This window comes from Oryctolagus cuniculus, chromosome 17 (assembly GCF_964237555.1).
Source record: "Oryctolagus cuniculus chromosome 17, mOryCun1.1, whole genome shotgun sequence".
Lineage (NCBI taxonomy): Eukaryota > Metazoa > Chordata > Mammalia > Lagomorpha > Leporidae > Oryctolagus > Oryctolagus cuniculus.
In genome coordinates, this window is record NC_091448.1 from 45,713,302 (window position 1) to 45,736,810 (window position 23,509).

The 23,509-nt window shown below is 46.9% G+C and overlaps 1 protein-coding gene across 2 annotated transcripts; it reads right to left on the bottom strand.

Moving 5' to 3' along the window:
- Positions 1-6,270: 6,270 nt before the first annotated feature.
- On the bottom strand, positions 6,271-23,471 carry TMIGD1 (transmembrane and immunoglobulin domain containing 1). Of its 2 annotated transcripts, none has more exons than XM_008270952.4 (7): positions 23,361-23,471; positions 20,770-20,942; positions 18,644-18,922; positions 13,170-13,448; positions 8,333-8,436; positions 7,408-7,448; positions 6,271-6,838 (listed from the first exon to the last, which is right to left on the bottom strand). In XM_008270952.4, the coding sequence occupies exons 2-7, from the start codon at positions 20,849-20,851 to the stop codon at positions 6,835-6,837; spliced, it is 789 nt and encodes a 262-aa protein (XP_008269174.1). In that variant the 5' UTR covers positions 20,852-20,942; positions 23,361-23,471; the 3' UTR covers positions 6,271-6,834. The 2 variants fall into 2 exon arrangements, with proteins under 2 accessions (XP_008269174.1, XP_069917266.1); XM_070061165.1 differs by having other exon boundaries at positions 20,770-20,872; positions 23,361-23,445.
- Between the last annotated feature and the right edge of the window lie 38 nt (positions 23,472-23,509).

Consider the following 23,509-nt stretch of genomic DNA (forward strand, 5'->3'; position numbering starts at 1 on the left):
CTCCTCCGCCAATCCCAACTCGGCTGAGTACGCTGCTCTCCAATCAGGAGCAAGTCCTACAGTTAATTGGTTGAACTGGAGGCAGCTGTGCGGAAGCTGTTTACTTCTCTCCCAGCGCCATATTGTGGGAGAGCAGATGCATAGAATAAGTCCTAATTCGAGCAACTTAGTCTAGTCCGGATTGCTCCCCACAGATCCCCCTTTCTTTTTATTTTTTGGCGTTGATACGCGCCTGTCTTCGGTGTCCCGCAGCACACACTCTGCTGTACTTGCTAGAGTTGCCACAGGCTCTTACAAGTCCTATCAATCAGGAAAACCGAATCCGGGTCCTCTCTTCGCCATTGTGAGGAGGTTTTTAGGCGCTGATGCATGCCTGTGTTCGGTGCCCTGCAGCGCATACTCTGCTCTGCTAGAACTGCCTGCAGGTGTTTACAAAACCTATCAGGCAAACCGAATCCAAGCCTTCTCATTGCCTTATTGTGGGGGAGACTTATTAGTGTTGGTTCGTGCCTATCTTCGGTGACCTGCAGCTCATACTCTGGTCGAGCTTTGCTGGCGCTTACCGCCTTAAATCAGGCAGACCGAATCCAAGCCTCCTAATTGTTGCATTGTGGGGAAGCTTTACTGATGTTAATTCGTGCCTGTCTTCGGTGACCTGCGGCTAGCCGCCCAGGTACTCATTGCCTCACTAATCGGGCAGACCGAATCCAAGCCTTCTAATTGGCATGTTGAGGGGAGGCCTTATTTTTCTCTATTTCTCTATCTCCGGGCATTTCTATTTCTCCCATTTTACTTCTGTCTGCCAGCATTCCTATTTCTCTCACTTTACTTCTAAAACTTCTGTTTCTCTTATCCCTGCGGCTTCCCGGCACCTCGCCCCGCCGGCGGGTTCCCGGCTCTGCGCCGCTTCAGCCCGCGCGCCTCTCTCATCTGCGCAGCTTCCCGGCTTTGCGCGGCTCGGCTTTGCGCGCTCCGCGGTCTCCACGCTTAACCCTTTCGCGTCTGAACCACGGCCTACGCCAGCGTTCCCCATCTATTCACGCCCCGTGCTCTCTCTGCACGCGGCGGCTTCCGCGAGTAACACAGCGTAGCTTGCGTCTCCGCCACTAGGATTCAATCTAAGTTCCCCGGGCTAGCCTGGCGAATTCAACCCAGCGTACGTCTCCGCCCCACGATTTGGCTTCCCGTCCTTTGCTCCCCGGGCTAATCAGACGGATCCCAATCTGGCTTACGTCTCAGCTTCTGGTTTCAACTTTTCGCCCCCTATTCCCGGGCTAACCTGAGAACCCCAAAGTGGCTTTCGTTTCCACCTTGGCCTGCCCCCCACGGCTTCAATTTCCCTAACAATTTTCTCTACCCGGTATGTTTCCCCAAGCTTTCCTCCAACGATATTCCTCCCTCATTTCTCCTGGCCTCTCCCCACAGTCCGCGTCCGAGCCTGTTTGTTCTAGCTTTCACTTTCGCTTTCGACCTTAGAGATTTCTCCCAGCTTCCCCCCGTAGTCCGTATCCGAGTCTATGCCTAGGCTTTCAATAGCTTCTTCCGGCACCCTTTTCGTCCGGCTTTTCCCTAGGCTGTTTGCTAGTCTCTCTCTCCGGTATTTTCCCAATTCTTCCCGTTTCTTCCCGTTTCTTCCCTCCTAAGTTTCATATCCGTCCTAAGTTTCCTATCCGTTCTAGGTTTCCTATCCGTCCTGTGTTTTCTATCCGAGTCACGGCACCATTATGTCGCTCCCCCTCTTCGTGGGGGAACGACACTAAGCCCTGCCTAGGCTTCATATCCGAGTCACGGCACCATTATGTCGCTCCCCCTCTTCGTGGAGGAACGACACAGGACCCTGCGCTGTTCTTTCATCTGCTCGGCCCTCCCCGGGTTTGCTGCTGGTTCTTCCCGGGTTGGCTACTATCCCTTCCACCTCCGTGGAAGGGCAGTTCCCCCTGGCCGCATTCCCCACTTCCGCAGGGGAGCGGCACACCGCCGGCCGGGTCTCTCGGGGGCTGCACGGGTGTTCCTTCAGCTAGATGTTCCCCATAGATGTTCCCGGTGCATGCCGTCTCTCTCCTCCTTTATAGTCCTCCTCCGCCAATCCCAACTCGGCTGAGTACGCTGCTCTCCAATCAGGAGCAAGTCCTACAGTTAATTGGTTGAACTGGAGGCAGCTGTGTGGAAGCTGTTTACTTCTCTCCCAGCGCCATATTGTGGGAGAGCAGATGCATAGAATAAGTCCTAATTCGAGCAACTTAGTCTAGTCCGGATTGCTCCCCACAGTTAGTCTATTCGAATGGGAAAACATGATTTTGCAGCAGGTTCATCAGCGTTTTATGTATAGGATTCAGGGTCCCTGGTGGGAGGGATGGGGGTTATTAAGGAAGTTGCCCCCATGAAATTAAGCCTTATTAAACTAGATGAAACTTCCTCCTGAATCCTCGTAATCACAATGCCTGCCTTTGTTAGAACAGGTTAAGTTATGCTGCAGTAACAAGTTAACTCTGAAATCCAGGGTCTATTTTTCTCTTACCTGCGAGCCGGAAACTATTTTCACAACCCCAGGCTGACGGATGCGCTGACGTCGCCCCCACAGCTGCCAGCTGAAGGGGAGAAAGAACCTGAAGAACATGGAACAGGCACCTGTTCTGCTTTGTTCTGCCCAGCAGCAACATCATTAATTCTGTCCACAGTGCCTGGAACTAGAAGATCCCACGGACTCCTGGCGGCAAGAGGGCAACGTGTGAAGGGCGCAGTGTCCAGTGAAGGTTGAACATCTTGACCAAATCTCCAGGCCCCTCCAGCAGTGAGGTGGTCTCAGTCACGTTCAGTAACCTTTCCCTTTGCCCCGCGCCCTGGAATCATGCTGTGTAGACAAAGAGCACAGACTGTAGCATCAGACTGCCCTGGGTTCGAGTCCCAGCTCTTCCTCGTTCTAGTTATCAGACTTGGAACACGTCATTTTTTTCTAATACCCAGTTTCCTTAGCTGTGAAATGGAGATTCCAACAGCTTTTAGGTTGTTGCAAGGATAAGAAATAAGCTATGCAAACCCTTTGGCAAAGAGTAGTAGTTGGTGATCCTTTTTATCAGGAGGGCAAGCAAATATTTAGGGCAAATTGCTGATTCCAGTCCTGCAAAACTCCAGAATATGGCCTCTGCCTCAGGGAGCTCTGTAATATTTTCTAAATGTGCTCAAAGATTACTGTAAACTCTCTTTACTCTTTAAAGCAAATTCTCTACAGGTCATCAGCTGCAGAGTTGACACTGACCTCACTCCTGGCACATTTTGGGACAAAGATTTTCTTCTTTACTCAGCACTTGTCCCTTCTGGGGTATCCTCTCCCTTAGCCCAGACTCTAGGCTTGGGAAGAGCCTGAGCGCCAGTCCCAGCTTAGCCGCTGTCTATCATTAGTCCAGCACTCTGAACCTGAGTGTCTTCCTCTTCCAAGTCGGGACAACCATAAGCACTTCTCACGGTTATGCAGGTAAAGCCCTTAGTGTGGCATAACTGTCGTCTGACTGAGCCTGAGCTCTGGGGGAGAGGAGATGAGGGATGACAATTACAAGATCTCCTTCATAGAAGTCTCCAGGAGACAATGAAAGCTGAAGTCAACACTGGGTTTTTAATGCACCTGCCAGTCAGGCATATTCGGGGGTTGGTAGGATTCTTCTGCTCCTAGATGTACAGAATCAAACAAACACACACCATTTCAAAGGGAGGAGGATTACACACCGAGATGCAGATTTCTGACTTCTCTTAAAGAATCGGAAAACTGTTCCTGCTGGTAACAATCAGCTCTCTTCTAGACACACATATGCTCTCTGTTTGCGCCAGTCCCCACCACTCCATGTTACCCTACAAGCAGCCTACTTCCCTTATAGATATGTTTGGCTCTTGTAAGAATTTGAGTTTATCATTCCTGGACAGCAGATTCAAGAACATGGTCATGATGACAGCGATGACAGGGATGAAGCTGGTGAGGTAGGGAGTTTGTTGGTGGTTTTTAATGATTCAAAAAGCCAATGGCCATGATTATATGATAACCTCTAAAAAGGACTGCACAGCTTAACTAAAGCACCTGCTTTCTTTCTTCTCAGATAGAGTTATATCAACTGGGAAACTGTCAGAAAAAAAGCTCAGATTATCAAGTAGATATCATTGATAAGTGGTTTTAAAATTGGGAGACAATTATTACGATTTAATGAAATTTGCTCAATAGACCAGTTCTTTAAAAAAAAAATGGGGCCTGACCAGCCCTCTGCTGTGGCCCGGGAGTGCAGTGGAGGATGGCCCAAGTGCTTGGGCCCTGCACCCCATGGGAGACCAGGAGAAGCACCTGGCTCCTGGCTCTTGCCTTCGGATAGGCGCGGTGCGCCGGCCGCAGTGCGCCGGCCGTGGCGGCCATTGGAGGGTGAACCAACGGCAAAAGGAAGACCTTTCTCTCTCTCTCTCTCTCTCTCTCTCTCTCTCACTGTCCACTCTGCCTGTAAATAAATAAATAAATAATAAATAAATAAAATGGGGCCTGAAAATTAGTATAGAGTTGGTCTTCTGTATATAAAGGTAATTGGAAATGGATCTTAGTGGAGAATGGGACTGGGAATGGGAGAAGAAAGAGGAGGGGTGGGAAGAATCACTATATTCCTAAAATTGTACTTATGAAATAAATGAAGTTTGTATTCCTTAAATAAAAGTTTTCTTGGAGAAAAAATGGGGCCCAAAAAGGAGAAAAATAATCGAAAGTGTCCTTACTAGTGGAAAGATTGAGAATGGGGCCACTAGCTTTATGAGCCCTCCACTGGTGTTTGTCATCCTAAAGTCAGATCGGGAGAATGAATTTGGAATTTTAGGTATCTCATAGTAAGTGGAGAAGGCACGCGGAGAAAGGCAACGAGATTCTCTTCGGAGATCCAGACTTTCGTGTCCTTTTAAGGCAGGCTCACTTCTGATTTTAATGTAAATAGCAGGCACAGTTCTAAATACAGGTTCTGTTTTTTCTAAGCCAGCAGGCAAAATGCAATGCAATGACCATTTATGACATGGCTTTGCTCTGTTCAAACCAGTTGATGTCATCTGTCAGCACTGATGTCCAAGGCCACAGTAATTTGTAAGGGTGAAGAAACTCTACTGATGACCTGTCATTCTAGAGGATTGTTCTAAGTCCTTGAACAAAGCTGACTCATAATTCTGCTAGGTGGGGTGAAGATAGGACATTTTCAGTCTTGCCAACACCTTCCCGCATTCAACTCAACTATGGGAGAATCTTTTGAGAATCATAGATTTTTCAAGCTACTGTGCACTTTACAACTCTCCTAATCCAACCTCAAGGCTCAAGAGAATGAAAGAGACTCACTCAAGGCAGCACAGCCAACAGCAGAACTCAGGTGCTTGGATCCCAAGCCCACCTTCATACATGCATTTTTCCTGTTTCCTTACCATTTTAAACTGCCTGGACTCACTACTGCCCGAGATCTGTTTTTCCTTTGCCGTCTCCCAGCTTCTACTTCATTGCCAAAGCTTGCAGATTTCTTGCAGTCTTCCTACTTTATCCTCACTGCATTTTCACAGAGTTCCCAGATTCTACTTTGAGATCGCTGGATCAAGGGCTATGGCTGGAGGCTTCCCCACAAAACTCTGTCTTCCTCAGGAAGACAGAGAAATCGGAAAAACCACTCTTGAGAGTTCTCTCTCCCCGTCTCTGTCTATCCCGTGCTGCAGTTCCCAAGGAAGCAACAAGAGCCTAACCGGAGCTTTGTGCCTGTTCTTTTTAGAAACAAGTCTGTTGAGGTTTCATGCATTCTGCTCATTTCTTCTTTTTGCCTCTCTGTCAATAAGAGGCTTTTAACCACCTGTCTGGCAGCAGATCGCTCGCTTGCTGTGGCACATTTAGCTACTGCTAAAGTAGAAGATAGAGGAGGAGCAAAGCATCAAAGGTAGTTCTGGCCAGGGCTGCCTTTCTCCGCAACTCATCCCAGTTGTGTGGGAAAGAGAAGCAGGGGCTCTCATTGGGGAAGAAGGAAGAAAGAAGGGAGAGAGGGAAAGTCACAGACGAACGGTGCGAGCTGCAGCTTAACATAGAGATTCGCGAGAAGAGTAGAAGCTGACTCATAATCAATACAGAAAGAGCTGTGCAAGTGACTGTGAGAAAGTGGCAAAGGCTACTCAGGGGGAACATCCTGGCCAGCTCACCTCCCCTGCCTCACGCACATTCACCGTGCACAGAGCTCACCAATCTCCTGACCACGTCAACCACAATGAGAGGAGAAAAATAAGGACATATGCGCAGTTTTTCATGATTCTAAATTTATTCCAAAGAAGTGCCTTATATCTGGAGTTTCTATCCCACCTTCTTTTTTTAGTCCGAGAACATTTCTTTTATGAAATGACAGTGGGAGTGGAGGATAATTGGTTGATTTATTTATTTTTTTGCCTTCTTGGTAATTTAAAAAGTTGATCACTCTGTGTTGTCCCCTCCTCTGTTTTGGGAGGAAATTGCACAGATTTGTGAAACCCCAATGTCTGTGAGTCTTCTACCTAGAAAAGTCCATACCAAATAGTAAATGGTTACCAATCTCTTTGGAACAATCTCAGTTCATTAATAGATACTTCAAGGAGAAGAGGTAAGGAAATCTTTCATTCCGAGCATCTATCTCCATAAAAACGTTCCATGCGTATACCAAGTTAGTCATAACAACCACTGGGAAGTGATTAGTGAAACGCGCTTGTTCGTAACCTCTGACAATTTGACAGGAATGAATTTAATCATAGCAACAAATACAGATGGGACTATACACATTGTGCTCTTGATGTCATACTCTTCTTGTATTAGATGGCAGCTCAGCCTTCTCATCTGAAATGAACCAAGAAATTAATTGTCATGATGATTGTAGCAATAAGGAAGACAATTCAGGACCAGATCCACACTCTCTGACAGAGCGCCTTTGTTCTTGCTGCCGCTAGGCACTGTAGTTTACAGATCTCTGTCTTCTTGGAGGCTCCAACAGGGCGCACTTCCCATGTGCTGGAGCCTGACTGATTAAAGGGAGCTGCAAAGAGCAGGCGGGATTCCAGAGGAGGAATGTGGCTCCTGACCTTGTTGTGAGGGAGGGTGCGCCCGCCCGGCTTCCCCCAGGGCAGGCCCTCTCAGTTGTTTGCATTGTGTGGCAATGCAGTTGCACAAGCATTAGACAAACTGGCTTAGAGAGTGGGCGTGAGACCAAAGGTGTTCTCAGTTCCGGGCAACCTTCCAACCTGTCTTTCTCCAAAGTGGAGACCGATTTTCCTCTGCCTTGCGTTCTCCTCTGAACCCCTTCACCTTCCAGGACCTCCCATCTCTGGAGGAGTTTGCCTGGAATAGGCTTTGTAACGCACACTGCTGCGCCCCACTGTTATAGAAATGACACCAGCCAGAGTACTCACAGAGCTGTTTCCTTCTGAGAGTCCTTCTCCTTTAGGAAGAGCTGAAAACAAGCAGAACAAGGCCAATGAGTTTACTGGATCTTCCAAGGCCTGTGGATAAACATTCCAAATGCACCGAGGTGGCTGAGGGACAGGCATTGGCTCAGATCTCATTTCTTTGGCCACATGAATAGTTTTCACTGATCTTAGGGAAGATATAACTCTGAGTCAGGATGCTTCCAGGATTCGTGGGCAGTTGGCTATTTCCTTCTTATGTGAAAAACATGGCTCTGTACTGGAAAAGAAGGCAGGGTTTCTCCTCGGGAGGCTCTGTTGCCTGAATAACATCGGGTGATGTGTTTCAGAGCGAGTGCCCCTTGCTGAGTGGGGAGCTCAGCCTGGGACATCTTTGTCCCTGCCATCTCTGCCCTCCTTTGGCCCTGGGGCTAATGGCAGAGTCAAGGGCACGGCGTTAACCTGTGCATGTCCCTATTCTGAATCATGCTGGCCAGCAAGGCTAGCCGCTCAGCAATCCAAACACCAGCCCACTGCAGCTGGGGCACGTGGCCGCGTCAGGAGCAGAGCATGCAGGTGTCCAAGTCCAGAGCAGATGGTCCCACCCTACAGTTATTTGTTGATCCACAGGCACCACAGCACCAATAAAGGGAAATGCACAAGGAATTAAACATCAGCCCCAGCTCCCTACCCCTACCACCACAGCTATTTTCATTCAGGCCATGACCATATGTGCTTCTATTCTGTGTGAAGCTGTACTCATAATATATGTGCAAGTTTTATTCCCTTGAGTGATTCCATTTTAGCTCCCACCATTGAGATCAGGCTCAACTTTGCCCGAGAATGACTCCCAGTGCAAGTTATTTATACAGCATGTTTCTGCCTTCATTTAGGTGACTTTTAACCTAAATAGCTTAGAATACTCAGATACCTTCAATATCTTGTTTCTTCTAGCAATAACTCCAAAGCACAAGGTCAGAAAGACCACAACACAGGCAGCAATAATGGGTTCTATTGGTACTCTCGTCGTTTTATCTGTTGGAAATGACAAACAAGAGAAAAGGAATAAATATGTATATGCTTCTAACTTACTTGTTTCTACTCTGTCCCAGACACAGTACCTTGCACTCTACCTGTATTTGTGTCATTTTTTTTAAAAGATTTTATTTATTTATCTGAGAGGTAGAGTTATAGACAGTTAGAGGGAGAGACAGAGAGAAAGGTCTTCCTTCTGCTGGTTCACTCCCCAAATGGCTGCAATGGTCAGAGCTGCGCCGATCCAAAGCCAGGAGGCAGGTGCTTCTTCCTGGTCTCCCATGCAGGTACAGGGGCCCAACGACTTGAGCCATCTTCCACTGCCTTCCTGGGCCATAGCAGAGAGATAGATTGGAAGAGGGGCAGCCGGGACTGGAACTGGCGCCCATATGGGATGCCAGCGCTGCAGGCAGAAGATTAACCTACTGCGTCACGACACTGGCCTCTGTGTCATCTTCTTTAACTAAGTGCTCCCAACAACCCTGTGGGGAGCAAACCGGACTAGACTGAGTTACTGGAATTAAGACTTATTCTATGCATCTGCTCTCCCACAATATGGCGCTGGGAGAGAAGTAAACAGCTTCCGCACAGCTGCCTCCAGTTCAACCAATAAACTGTAGGACTTGCTCCTGATTGGAGAGCAGCGTACTCGGCATGTGGGCAGCCGAGTTAGGATTGGCGGAGGAGGACTATAAAGGAGGAGAGAGCCGGCATGCACCAGGAACATCTAAGGGGAACATCTAGCTGAAGGAACACCTGTGCAGCCCCCGAGAAGAGCCGGCCGGCGGTGTGCCGCTCCCCTGCGGAAGTGGGGAATGTGGCCAGGGGGAACTGCCCTTCCACGGAGGTGGAAGGGATAGTAGCCAACCCGGGAAGAACCAGCAGCAAACCCGGGGAGGGCCGAGCAGACGAAAGAACAGCGCAGGGTCCTGTGTCGTTCCTCCGCGAAGAGGGGGAGCGACATAATGGTGCCGTGACTCGGATATGAAGCCTAGGCAGGGTTTAGTGTCGTTCCTCCACGAAGAGGGGGAGCGACATAATGGTGCCGTGACTCGGATATGAAGCCTAGGCAGGGTTTAGTGTCGTTCCTCCACAAAGAGGGGGAGCGACACAACCCCAAAAGGTAGGTATTATTGTCCCATTTTACAGGTGAGAAGTTAGGGGCTGACAGATTAGGCTACTTGTCCAAAGATACAGAACCAGTCACTGGCAGAGGCAGTTTTTCAATTTACTCCTTCGCGGAAGACTAAGTTCTAATACGAATAGCTCCCCCAAAGCAAGTCAGCAGGCCATGGATGCTTTCTTCATCCACAAGTTCTGTGGCAGAGAAACCAGAAGTAGGCCAGAGTCAATGTATTTTTCTTATCTTTCGAAAAGCCTGAAAGATATTAGGAGACGTCCCAGACAGGGAAAGAGAGGGAGGAAGGTTGTGAAAGCAGCAAGAAAAAGGGGGCAGAGCTTTCTCAACTGAGCAGGAGAGAGGCGTCTACAGGGCTGAGGAGCAGTGGAGTCCCTGGTACCTGTATTGTGATGGTGCCTTAAGCAGATGAGAAGACGTCAGGGAAGGGGGCTGCATGGTGGGCGGGCACTCAGCCTAGCCGAGGAGCCTGGACCGAAACCGGCACTTGGATGTGGGATGCAGGTCTCCCAGCAGAGGCTTAACTCATTGTGCCACAACACCTGACCCACACCATAAGTTTTTCAACGACCTTACCTGGGATCTGATGCCACTGAAGGAAGGGAGCAACGGGCTGCTATCACGGCTTAGATACCATTTGAGAATTTAAAGGAAATAAGGCGTGAACCACCAAGTGTGCGGGTTGAGGAACAGACATAGATATTTACTGAGTGACTGATGGGCGTGAGGCACTGTGGTCAGCCTTGCAAACCACAGGACAGACCCAGAAGCCTCCTCTGCCTTCATGGAGTTCCTATTCTGGTGTTGGGGACAGAAACATATAAAACTTAAAGACGAGATGAGTTGTTTGACGAAGACAGGGTCATACAAGGGGGAAAAGGCCAAGAGGAGCCTCTTTGAATCAATCTAACTTCAAAGCTCAAGCCCTGTAATGCTTCAAGATTATGGAATAGAATTCATCCCCCATATCTATACAACACACCAGTCAATTGCCTTGAAATCATTTTGTGTGCAGCTCCTACTCAGGATAGTCGGGGACAATGAACAGCCTACATTTCTTCTCTGTCTACGCTGTTCCTCAAAGCGATTCCTGCAAAGAAGTGGGTCATGCCAACCCTTTGGAGAAGTTTTGCTCCATGAGCCCTCTTTTGCTAAAGCCCTGGATCTCCATCCATAAACAAGCTGAAATAAGCTGTCTGAACCACTGGCTCACTCTGGAGTCCAAGTTTGTGTTGAAAGTGACTTTGACAAATGTAACGAACTGCACGGCTCCTCTTGTCCTGTTTTGCTTGCTTATTTTTTTAAATTTTATTTATTTATTTATTTATTTTGACAGGCAGAGTGGACAGTGAGAGAGAGAGAGAGACAGAGAGAAAGGTCTTCCTTTGCCGGTGGTTCACCCTCCAATGGCTGCTGCGGCCAGCGCGCTGCGGCTGGCGCACCGCGCTGATCCGATGGCAGGAGCCAGGTGCTTCTCCTGGTCTCCCATGGGGTGCAGGGCACAAGCACTTGGGCCATCCTCCACTGCACCCCGGGCCACAGCAGAGAGCTGGCCTGGAAGAGGGGCAACCGGGACAGAATCCGGCGCCCCGACTGGGACTAGAACCCGGTGTGCTGGCGCCGCAAGGTGGAGGATTAGCCTATTGAGCCACAGCGCTGGCCATGTGCTTATTTTTAATCAGACCTGGTAGCCACCCCCACTCCGACCACCTTATTCACTAATTTCAACACATGGGCTAACTTGTATGCTCAGGAAAGATCCATGATGTCATTTCCAGCTCTGCGTGGCCTCATTTGGAGGCAATCCCACTGAGCAGCGAGGCTGGGAGAGGCTCGTGGGAAGCTTGGCACTCTGCCTGAGCACCAGCAGCAGAGCGCTGATGTCATGAAGGCAGCCAACAGTCCAGGAAGTAACAAAGCCAGGAGAAATCAGAAAAACAAGTTGGTTTGGAAGAGCTCCACCCAAAACAAGTTTCTGCCCACCTAAAAGGCAATGTGCTGATTGCCACAATTGCTGATTGCCACACAATTGCTTTTTTTGTGTAACATAGAGCAGTTATGATTTCTCCTTAACCAAGAGGGGTAATAGGACTCCCCAGTCTCCAAGTGCACTCTTCCAGCCAATCAGGATGGCATGGCAGGAGAGCCTACCTCACCACACTTTCCTGGTGTGAAAAGGAGGTGAAAAGCCTCAGGCTTGCACAGGGTGCCCCCTCCATTGCTCTGTCCCCTAAGTACTTGGGATATTTGTGGGTTTGGCTTTTAAGGCAAGCAGCCCCTGGGCAAGCTGTCAATGCTCTGCAGGATGAATTGCAGAACATGCCAGAAATCACAGCGATGGGCATTCAACCAACAGTGCCTCTTCTTCCCCATAAGACTCTCTCTTCATGTCCCAGACCCCTCTGAAGGGGAGAAAACAGGATGGCCCATGGTCCCACCATCCAGCACTTCTGACAGGGGTTCAGCTGGCTTCCTGTGGACTGGCAAGCATAGTGATGAGTGGGTACCGGAGGCAATGACAAAGTGAGTACTGTTCTAACAAGATACGAGAGCCTCAGCTTGTTTGGCTGCTCTGCCGGTACTGGCCCAGGCCCAGGCCATGTGTGCATGAGTGTATTCTGCAACTGCTACCCAGGTATCTCGCCTTTCTCTTTCTGCATGAACTGGAAACATGAGAAGGGAAAAACGCTCAGAGCCTCATTTGTTTTCTGTCATTACAGAGGTGGTAAACCTGGAGAGAGGAAATCTGAAGCCAAGAAAAAGATCTTTTTTTCCTTAGTTTCTTCCAGGCCCTCATCTGATTAGGCTACAGGCTAGAATTTCAGAGTTAAGAGCAATTTTAGAGATCTATTTTGGTATTTAATCTGCATCTTTCTCCCCTAACATCTGACTCCTGTTTGTGATTAGGCTGTGAACTCAGAAGTTCAGTTCCTACACACCTTAGTACCCAGGAAAATTCATGAAAGCTCTGTTCTCTAAAAGCCAACCAGAGTTGCTTTCTACATTTGATTCTAGAAAAGGTTCTTGGGTCAAAAAGCAGTGTCCAGGTGCTGGTATTGCTTACAGCAAGTTAAGCTGATATTTGCAACACCCACATCCTATATCTGAGTGCTGGTTGGAGTCCCAGTCCACCTGCTTCCAATCCAGCTTCCTGCAAATGCACCTGGGGAAGCAGCAGCAGACAGCCCAAGTCCTTCAGCTCCTCCCACCCATGTGGGAGACCCAGATGGAGTCCCTGGCTCTGGCTTCAGCCTGGCCCAGCCCTGACTATTGCAGCCATTTGGGGAATGAACCAGTAGATGGAAGACTTCTTTCTCTCTCCGCTTTTCAAATAAAAAACAAATCTTGTGCTTGCTTCGGCAGCACATATACTAAAATTGGAAACAAATCTTAAGAACAGAAGGAGTATCCTATGTGGAATGGACATATTTATCCAAAAAGTAGAATTCTTAGTAGAAATTTCTTGGGGTAGGGATAATTATCCAAAGAAAACCCTAGCTACTAATCATAATGGTCATCATCATTTGTTGTCAGTGAAAATACACAGAACATCTATTCTAAGTTTTGTACTGTACTGAGTGTCAAAGACAGTTACCTTTAACAACCAGGTGAAAGTCCTTGGTCTCCATTTTCAGAGGTGAAGTTGCGACACAGCGGTAGGTTCCATTGTCAGATTTCTTGACTTTGCTGATTGACAGCTGAAGAGACTCACTCGTCTGTTGGACCCGGTGATGGTCTTTCTCTAAGTTAATGATGCTGTCTTCTTTGTACCACATCATCTGGGCCTGAGGGTTGGATTTCACATTACAGACCAAGTTCACGTCACTGTTTTCCTCCACTGTTTGGAAGTCATTTCCACTTAGGAGAGGAGCGACTGCAAGAGGCAAAGGTTCAGGCTGGGTTAGAGCACAGCGGCAGTCCACTGTCCACATTCAAGACCTGCCTCCAGTCCATTTTGTTCGGATGGGTCATTTGACTAATTTGCCATTGGCACGAGTCTTTCATTCACTGGACAGAAAAGTATTGAGTGCCTACTGTGCGCCAGGCCCTGGGCTGGGAGCTAGGCAGGAAAGGGTAAATAGCACATCTGATCCCAAAGCTCCTAGAACTTTCAGTGTGGTGGTGAAGACAAACCGGGAAACAGCACATAGTTGTGAACATAATAGATATGACAATGAATCTGTACCAAGGAGGCGATTTTTTTCTTTTTTTTTTTTTCTAAAGAAACATTTTATATTTAAGATTTCGTAAGTACAACTTTAGGAATATAGTGATTCTTCCCACCATACCCGCGCTCCCATGCCCACTCCCACCCCAACTCCTCCTCCCTCTCTCAGTCCCATTCTCCATTAAGATTCATTTTCAGTTAATTTCATACACAGAAGACCAACTATACTAGGTAAAGATTTCAACAATTTAGACACACACACACACACACACACACAATTTGAGAACAAGTTTTACAGTTAATTCTCATAATACAACTTATCGAGGACAGAGGTCCTGCATGGGAAGTGCACAACGACTCCCGTTGTTAATTTAACAATTAACACCCAAGGAGGCAATTTGTAATACTTCCCAAGACTATGAGCCTGGGGTCCTTGATCTCTGAGAATTAATAAAGTAAAATTAACTACAAGAGCACAATAGCAGGAAAGCAGGCGTTGCTGTTAGCCCTAATTTCATCTACACCACTTAGATGCCTTTGAGACAGTTATCTACTTGCCACGTGCTCGGTATCCTGATCTAAAAAATGGGGTAATACCTGAGGATTAAACCAGAAAATCCTGGTAGAGAATCAACCATAGTGCCAGCTACTATTATCCTTGTGCCGGTGGAGGGCCACTCACACCCTCTAGTTTGGCATTTTATCCAGTCACATTTTCCCTGGCCGCCTATTTACCAAGGCACACTAACATTTCATCAGTGAATGATTTCCCCCTTGCACAAGGTTTCCTAATTGTGGCAACTCTCATCTTTGAAGGTGAGTGGGTCCCTTGCTCCCCTTCATGCAAACAGCTACCCACTCCCTCCACGATACGGACAGTGGTAGGACCCATGGACAGTCAAACACACTGATCCTCACCAAATAATTCCAACCCTCAGCTCCACCAACGCTTTCCAACGTGGCGGGGGAGAAATGGCTGAGCTGGCTTCCTCTCTTCTCTACATCCCTTGTGTTTGCCTGCAAAGGTGCAGAAGAGTAATAAAATGGTTGCAGGGTGGGGAGGGAGAGGGGGGAGAGAGGTGGAGACAGAGGAAGAGAGGAGTTTGTGTAATCTGCACACTGAATAATTAGACCCTGAGTAGGCTGCGCTATTAATAACTTTCCCAGAAGAGTGACATTTTGTTGCTCTTTGGAATGAGCTTGAATTCTGCACCCGTTCCCACCGAGGATGCTCTATGGTACTCAGATATGCAGGAAGCTGCTGGGAGAGGACACAGTCACCAGCAGACAGTTACACTTGTGGACAGATCCTATTCATTGCTCCCTTTAATGATTTAAAATTGATGTTTAATTGCAGCAGGTGTACTTGAATAGACCCTTTTTTAAAAATCAGTAAAGTTCAAATCAAGTTCTTTGGCTACAGCCTGGCTACTTCCTGAATTTCTGGTGATTCACACTGCTATGAGACTGCAGCAAATTCTTCCAGGTCTTTTTCGTTTTTTAAGCTTTCTGTACATAGAGTATATGTTCTCGATCAGAAATATATGGTATTGTTTGAGGAGCACAGGAAGAGTTTACATAAAAGACCTCATTCCCTCAATAATCTGGCTATTTTTGAGATGTATCCACATTGAACCATAAATATTTATCTCATTCTCTAGAGTGCGATCATTTATTATGTGACTCTTTGATCACTTTAGTTTGATGAGCGTTAGGCTGTTTTATTTAAACAATATCACACACTGCTAAAATACACACCCTTGCATGCACATGCACGTGGCATGCATTTCTCCAAGGTTAACATCTAGGAGAAATGAGGGTCATGCAGTAGGCACACTTTGGATTTTGATAGGACATGAAACAGATGGTCTAGTTTCTACCTTTAGCAACAGTCAGCAAGAGAACCTGCTTGTCTATGCCCTCCCCCAAGCAGCATAGCATGAAGCTTCCATTTAGTTTATTTTTGCTTTGTTCTTTACAACATGAATAATACTTCACTTGGATTGTACATAATACTCATCCCGTTTATAAGCTCATTCTTGTCTATTAATTGATGTGTTTCTGTCAGTTACCATTACTGCTGAGTTACTGACCAATTGGATCCACATGAGTATGTATACCCTTCCATGTGCTTAGCAAGAATGATGTTTAAGAGCTTGCTGTAAAGGTGATTTCAATAGCAGATTGAGGCTGGAAAACAAAACAATCCATTAAGCCAACCAATCACATTACTGGCGTTTCTGCCATATCTCCCTTAAGAAGGTACAGTGGGGAGAACACTAAACCAGGAGCCTGGGAGCTGGGGCTCTGTTCTCAGCTCCAAGTGTGGGCCTCAGTTTCCTCACCTGCCTTTGTACAAGACCTCTGCGGCCCTCTGATAGTCTGTATTCTACCAGGTAGTCAGACGGACTTGCTAAAACTCACATTTTATAAAGTCATTGAAAATGAAGCACAAAGCTCCTTTGCTTGGGAACACGCGAGTAATTCCCTCTAGAAGCTCAGCCTGCAGGGCGCCAATGTTCTGCAGAGCTGGGCTCCTCGGCAGCTTCTCCACGCCGTGCCTCAGGAGCAACAGCCTCAAGTTTTCACAGGGAAGTTGGCTGAGCTCCCTGGGCTCAAATGGTTTCGACTTTTAGGACCAGGTTCCAAGCCAAGAGCTCTGTATACCAAATCATACCACACCACCATCCTACCCCACCTCGCCCCTCACCACACCGTGCACACCTCCCTGGTGCAGAACCAGGTTTCTACCCAAACAGCTCACACAATCACTTGACATTTGACACAGGACCATCTGATGGTCTGCAAACGCCATGTAGTCCCACCAACGAGCTACCAATACTTAGAACCCAGTCAAGAGGCCGGTGCCATGGCACACTATGTTAGTCCTCCACCTGCGGCGCCGGCATCCCATATGGGCTCCAGGTTCTGGTCCCGGTTGCTCCTCTTCCAGTCCGGCTCTCTGCTGTGGCCGGGGAAGGTAGTGGAGGATGGCCCAAGTGCTTGGGTCCCTGCACCCGCATGGGAGACCAGGAAGAAGCACCTGGCTCCTGGCTTCGGGTCAGTGCAGCTCCGGCCGTGGCTGCCATTTGGGGAGTGAGCCAACGGAAGGAAGACCTTTCTCTCTCTCTCTCTCTCTCTCTCTCTCTCACTGTCTATAACTCTGTCAAATAAATAAATTAAAATCTTAAAAAAAAAAAACCCAGTCAATGATGAATTTCACCTTTTTGATTTTCAGGTAATTAAAGGATCACCTAATGAAGAACCTTCTAAATAGAACACAAAAGTTAGGAAACAGAAGGAGAGATAGTAATTTAAAATATTGGGGCCAATGCTATGACATAGCAGGTAAAGCCACTGCCTGCAGTACCAGCATCCCATATGGGTACCGGTTCAAGTCCTGGCTGCTCCACTTCCAGTCCAACTCTCTGCTATGGCCTGGGAAACCAGTAGAAGATGGCCCAAGTCCTTGGGCCCCTGCATCTGCGTGGGAGACCCAGAAGAAACTCCTGGCTCCTGGCTTCAGATCGGCCCAACTCCAGCCATTGTGGCCATTTGGGGAGTGAACCAGCAGATGGAAGACCTCTCATTCTCTCTCTCTCTCTCTCTCTCTCTCTCTCTCTCTCCTTCTCTCTCTCTCTCTCCTTCTTTTTCTGTGTAACTCTGACTTTCAAATAAATAAATAAATCTTTCAAAAAATAAAGATTTATTTTAAAAATATTTGTAATTTAAAATATCAAAGTGCTTAAAATTCCAGTATGACAAAAATAATAACTTAAAATTTCAGAAATAGGAGCAGGGATTTAGCCTTGTTAACTTGCTGGATCCCATATCACAATACCCAGATCCAAAACAGCTCTGGCTGCTGATTCCAGTTTCCCGCTGGTGCAGACCTTGGGATGCCACAGTGATCACCTAAGTAGCTGGGTTTCTGGCAGCCAGGCAGGAGACCTGGCCTGAGTTCCCAGCTCCTGGTTTTGAGCTTCCCCAGCCCTGACTATTGTAGGCATTTAGGGGGTGAACCAGCAGATAGAAGTACACACACACACACTCTCTCTCTCTCTCTCACACTCTGTCTGCCTCTCAAATAATGAATAAAAATTGAGCAAGCATTTAATAAATTTTAAATAAAAATTAAATCAAAACAGGTAAGAGAAATACTTAGAATCCTAAATAACAGCTAATTTCCTCAATTTACAATATCCTTACAAATTAACCCAAAAAAAAAAAAAAAAACAAATAGCCCAGTAAATAGAAAACTTGATAAAGGACATGAGCAGGAGCAGGTATTTTACAAGAAAGAAGGCCGGCGCCGTGGCTCAACAGGCTAATCCTTTGCCTTGCAGCGCCGGCACTCCAGGTTCTAGTCCCGGTTGAGGCGCCGGATTCTGTCCTGGTTGCACCTCCTCCAGGCCAGCTCTCTGCTGTGGCCTGGGAGTGCAGTGGAGGATGGCCCAAGTGCTTGGGCCCTGCACCCCATGGGAGACCAGGAGAAGTACCTGGCTCCTGGCTCCTGCCATCGGATCAGCGCGGTGCACCAGCCGCGGCGGCCATTGGAGGGTGAACCAACAGCAAAGGAAGACCTTTCTCTCTCTCTCTCGCTCACTGTCCACTCTGCCTGTCAACAACAACAACAAAACACGAATAGCCGATTCATTTAGGAAGAAGTGAACAATTTCATTTTTAACTTTAAAAACGAAAATAAAATTGCAGATGAGGTTGGCAACTTAGAAGTTGCGGCTAATCACTGCTCACGGTGTGAGGAAATAAGTAAGCACTTCTGTGCTTTGTTGTGGGAGCACCGACGGAGCAATGTGTCAACAGCAAGAGCTAAAAGCGAACAGTGACTTTCCGAGGTCGGACGTGACTGGCTGGCCAGCAGCTCCTTGCCCCTTACTCACAAGTAACGTTCAGCACCACAGAGATGGACACAGTCTGATTCCTCTGCAGCCTGCAGGTGAAGCTGACTCCGTCGTCACTTTCAGTGATGGAAGAGACGCAGACAGAGCTGGAGTTGATTTTGTTTCCTGCTTGCAAATCCACTCTCCCCTCGTTTCGGTACCAGAGAAGTTCTTCAGCCTCAATGTGGTTCTGCACAGCACATTCCAGAGATTCCAGGGCACCAGGCTGAGTATCCAGCGTGAAGTCCTCAGTCTTACCATTCACAGTTAAGACAGAACCTGGGAGTATGGGGAGAAACTATTAAGACACACAGAGGGAGGCACCTAGAGGTCCATTCCCTAGCGGGGATTGATTAAATGAGTTATGCTACGTAACTACAACAACTCACAGTCATATTGATCTATATGATTTATAAGGAAAATATCCCACAATTATTAACCTTTTTTAAAAAAGTTAAAATACTAGTTACCAAATTTTGCTGTACATTGGAATCCCCTGGATAGCTTTCAAAAAGAAATATGACTGGTTCTCGACCCCAGACATTCATTAGCTGACATGAATGCAACTTGGACATCAGGGTTTTTTTTTTTTTTTTTTTTTTTTTTTTTTTTTTAAGCTTTCAGGTTGCTTAAATATAAATTCTGAGGGAAAGGCTTGGGCTTATATGTAGAGAATAAGATTTATAAAAATAGACAGGTGGGCGTTTGACCCACCTGCTGGTTCGGATGTTTGCACCCCATATTGGGGTACCTGGGTTTGAGTCCTGTTTCTATTTCCAATTAGATTTCTGCTAATGTTCTCCCTTGGGCAGCAGGTGATGGCTTGAACAGTTGAATCCTTGCCACCCACACAGAAAATCTGTATTAACTTACTGACCCCTGGCTTCAGCCTGGTCAAGCCCTGGCTGTTGTGGGCTTTTGGGGGATGAACCACGCAATGGGAGCTCTCTCTGTCTGCCTCTCAAGTAGATAGATCAATAAAATGTAAAAATAGAGAAAAAAAAGTGGAAAAATACTTACCAGACTGAATGTGTATTCTTTAAGAGGTTGGAAGTAGGAATGCCAGGGATTGGAAAGTAGAAATAAAAAGAAAAGACTACAGCAAATGGGGAAAATATTTAAGATATAACATTAGCTGAAAAGGCAGAATATAAATTATATCTCTATCAATTGAATATGGATCAGAACTGATTAATAATAATAAAATTTAATAATAATCCAATAGGCAAAAACTGATTTGAAAGCAGTTTTCTGGTTAGATGATAGGATTTTAGACAAATTGTGTCTTGCCTTCTGAAGTTTTGCCAGTGTAGTAAAACAAAAAGATGTTAAGTAGCTGTGGTTTGCAAGAAGGCAAGATTTTATGGAGTGGATAGTTAAGAGGTGTGGCAGGATTTTTCTTACCTCTGACTTTTAGAAATCCATTCATAATAGTGTAGTGGAATTTCAGTTTTTGTTTTTCTGATTCAAGTAATGAAAGCTACAGAAGAACTTTAGCTGGCAAAAACCTGCCTCCCAGGTGACATTTGCTAAGACTTGTGTATTCTGTAATCCCAGTACCTTTTCTTTCTAAAAGTATAAACTTCTAGTATCAGTAATGGAATTGTTGCCTAGCATTTTCTTAAAAATCTGGAAGAATACACACTGAAATGTTGAGTAGTTACCTCTGCGTGAGGGGACTTGGAAGGGGATTACTCTTTTCCTTATTGTTCTGTAGATTGCCTACTTCCACAATGACTGTGTATTACTTTTCAAATCTGGGGGAGAGGAAATCACTCCCAGGTTGGGGTGGGAGCGAACGCAGGAAAAATTTCCAGCTAAGTGGTGTGTTCGAACCAACAGAAGAGTGGGGGTGGGATTCGTAACGGAACACATTAAAATGCGGGAAACGTCTGTTTGTGGTTCTGGAGAAAACAGAATACTTTCCCCTGCCTTGTACATGCAGAACCATGAAACTTCTATTTTCTCACTAAATTTTGTATTCTGTTTTCTGACCCCTATCCTTTGAATCCTACCAACTGTGTTGTTGTTCCAATTTGGAATTTAAGGATGTACCCAATGCCCCCTGATTACTTTTTTAATCTAAGGCTTATCTAAAAAGAGGCCAAAAAAGAATGTTCACTTACTCATCATCTCACGTGGCAGAAACAAAATCAGTAAGAGGAGAAATGTGCACACTCGCAACAGACTGGTGCTTGTCCAGGCCATCTTTAATGAATTCAAATTGATCTACCGAGGGAAAAGAGTGTAACTGCTTCTGTACTTTGGTCTACGAGGAGCTTCTGAACATTCCTCCTGTCTTTATGCATTAAAAAAAACAAAAAAACAAAAAAAACAGATGAATCAGCCCAGCTATGATGGTGCTACCTCTAGTTTTTAATTAAACAACCCTCATCTGGTGGTGTTCAAAGGACCTTTAGCATTAAGGAGTGTTTTTAAGTCAACAAGAAGAAAACCACAAGGAAATAGGCTATGAGATATAGGGCAGCATTAGGGCAGTCCCAGAGAAGATAAAAGCAGTCTTCCTGGCCGGTGCCGTGGCTCACTAGGCTAATCCTCTGCCTTGCGGCGCTGGCACACCGGGTTCTAGTCCCATTCGGGGCGCCGGATTCTGTCCTGGTTGCCCCCCTTCCAGGCCAGCTCTCTGCTGTGGCCCGGGAGTGCAGTGGAGGATGGCCCAGGTGCTTGGGCCCTGAACCCCATGGGAAACCAGGAGAAGCACCTGGCTCCTGCCGCAGCGGCCATTGGAGGGTGAACCAACGGCAAAAGGAAGACCTTTCTCTCTGTCTCTCTCTCTCACTGTCCACTCTGCCTGTCAAAAAAAAAAAAAAAAAAAAAAAAAAAGGCAGTCTTCCTTAGAGAAATTGATAAAATGTTGTTTTAGCCAAAAAGAGAAAGGAAACTTTCTTCATGGTCCCTACTGAACAAACTAATTCTTGTTTGGAAAGCCTCTTGGGTCATTTTTGTAATGTTGTCCTCCGATAACAGAGAGTTTTTGAGATTATTCCAAATCCCACAGATTCAAATGATATACACTTAGAACTGAGATTCAGTGGAAATGCAGCCTCTAGTTTTAAAAGCTCATCTGTTTGCATTCCCCCTACCCCTCCATTTCTTTCCCCCTCATAGCACTCCTTCCACTGACCCAGGGTGGAATAACAACAGTAAATGATAAAGGTGTCCTACCATCTCTCTCCCTAAGGTGCTCTCCTTCCATCTGGGGAAAAAAACACATTCATTACTGCTTTTCTTTTTTTTTATTTTTTTTTATTTTTGACAGGCAGAGTGGACAGTGAGAGAGAGAGACAGAGAAAGGTCTTCCTTTGCCTTTGGTTCACCCTCCAATGGCCGCCGTGGCCGGCGCGCTGCGGCCGGCGCACCGCGCTGATCCGATGGCAGGAGCCAGGAGCCAGGTGCTTTTCCTGGTCTCCCATGGGGTGCAGGGCCCAAGCACCTGGGCCATCCTCCACTGCACTCCCTGGCCACAGCAGAGGGCTGGCCTGGAAGAGGGGCAACCGGGACAGAATCCGGCGCCCCGACCGGGACTAGAACCCAGTGTGCTGGCGCCGCTAGGCGGAGGATTAGCCTATTGAGCCGCGGCGCCGGCTCATTACTGCTTTTCAAAAGAACTGTTCCAAATATTGTAGAGACGCTTGCAGGATGCTTTCCAGGCAGCAGCCACCGTGCTGAACACTTTACCGTGATTTCAGTCACAAGCAGCCTCCACAACCTCCCTCAGATGTGGTTTCTAAAGGCTGAGAGAGATGAGGTCGTTTGCCCTGGATCCCAAAGACAGCACATGTCAGGGCTAGGATTTGAATCCAGGACTCCCAAGACTGACTCTCAACCACCCGACAGCCTGGATTACTACTCTCCCTCTTTAGAAGCTGCTGGGGCAGACGTCTGGCTTAGCAGTTCAGACACCTGCATCCTCTATTGGAGCACCTGGGTTCAATACTCAGCTCTGGCTCCTGGTTTCAGCTCCCTTGCTAATGCAGATACCGGGAGGCAAGTTGTTGGGTTCCTGCCACCACGTGGGAAATACACATTGAATTCCCAGCTCCCAGCTCCCAGCTTTGGCCCTGGCTCTCTCCCTACTGTTGCCCTGGAGGAGAGAACCAGAGAATGAAGGTGCACTCTCCCTCTCTCTCTATCCATCTCACTGCCTATCAAATAAATAAACAAAAATTAAACAACAGCAAAAAGAAGCTCCTGTAACCCCTCTAGTCCCTGGCCATTCCATAGATATTAGTAACTTGGGAGATTTTTTTTCCCCCTTGACACAAATGCTACTTTTCAAGAGCTGGAACATACCTCCTCCTATTCTCCTGTGCCAAGCCTGTCCTGACAAGAGCAAGTTCCATTCCTGCCAGGCTCAGCCTTTCTGGCTGGTAAGCTTACATCATTTTTTAAATAAGGTGCAATTAGTATGAATATGGATTCTTTCACAATTTTAAATTTTTGTCAAAAAGATTTCCATAGATTGCAGATTTCAGAATTTGGTCATTAACAGAGTTTTCTCAAGCACTTTCCCCAGTAGGTGCTCAATAAAAAGAGAGCGTGTGCCTCTTGCTACCCTATTAATGGGGAGAATTGAGTTCTTCTCTTTCCTTCCACTCCACCAAGACGGCAACTTTTCCAAACGCACGCCCCTCACTTGACTTGCTTATAGTTTTCATGACTCTCTACCTGCTAGAGGAGACAGTTTTACACTCACCCACAGAGCTTGGAGGAGCTGAGTTCCTTGGCCCACTGTTCCTCGGTCTGGGAGGCCTGAATGCTTTCCCTGGTACTTTCCTTTATAATACTCGAATTTGAGTACTTTATGACAGTAGGGTCATGTCGTTGAGATAAACTGGGTTCAAA

Coding starts and splice junctions, on each gene's coding strand:
- TMIGD1 (XM_008270952.4), bottom strand. CDS start 20,851: ATGGCCTGGACAAGCACCAGTCTGTTGCGAGTGTGCACATTTCTCCTC. Junction 18,923..20,769: donor TCTGCCACGTGAGATGATGA/GTAAGTGAACAT, acceptor CCATACTCCCAG/GTTCTGTCTTAACTGTGAAT. Junction 7,449..8,332: donor GAAGAAACAAGATATTGAAG/GTATCTGAGTAT, acceptor GCTTGTTTTCAG/CTCTTCCTAAAGGAGAAGGA.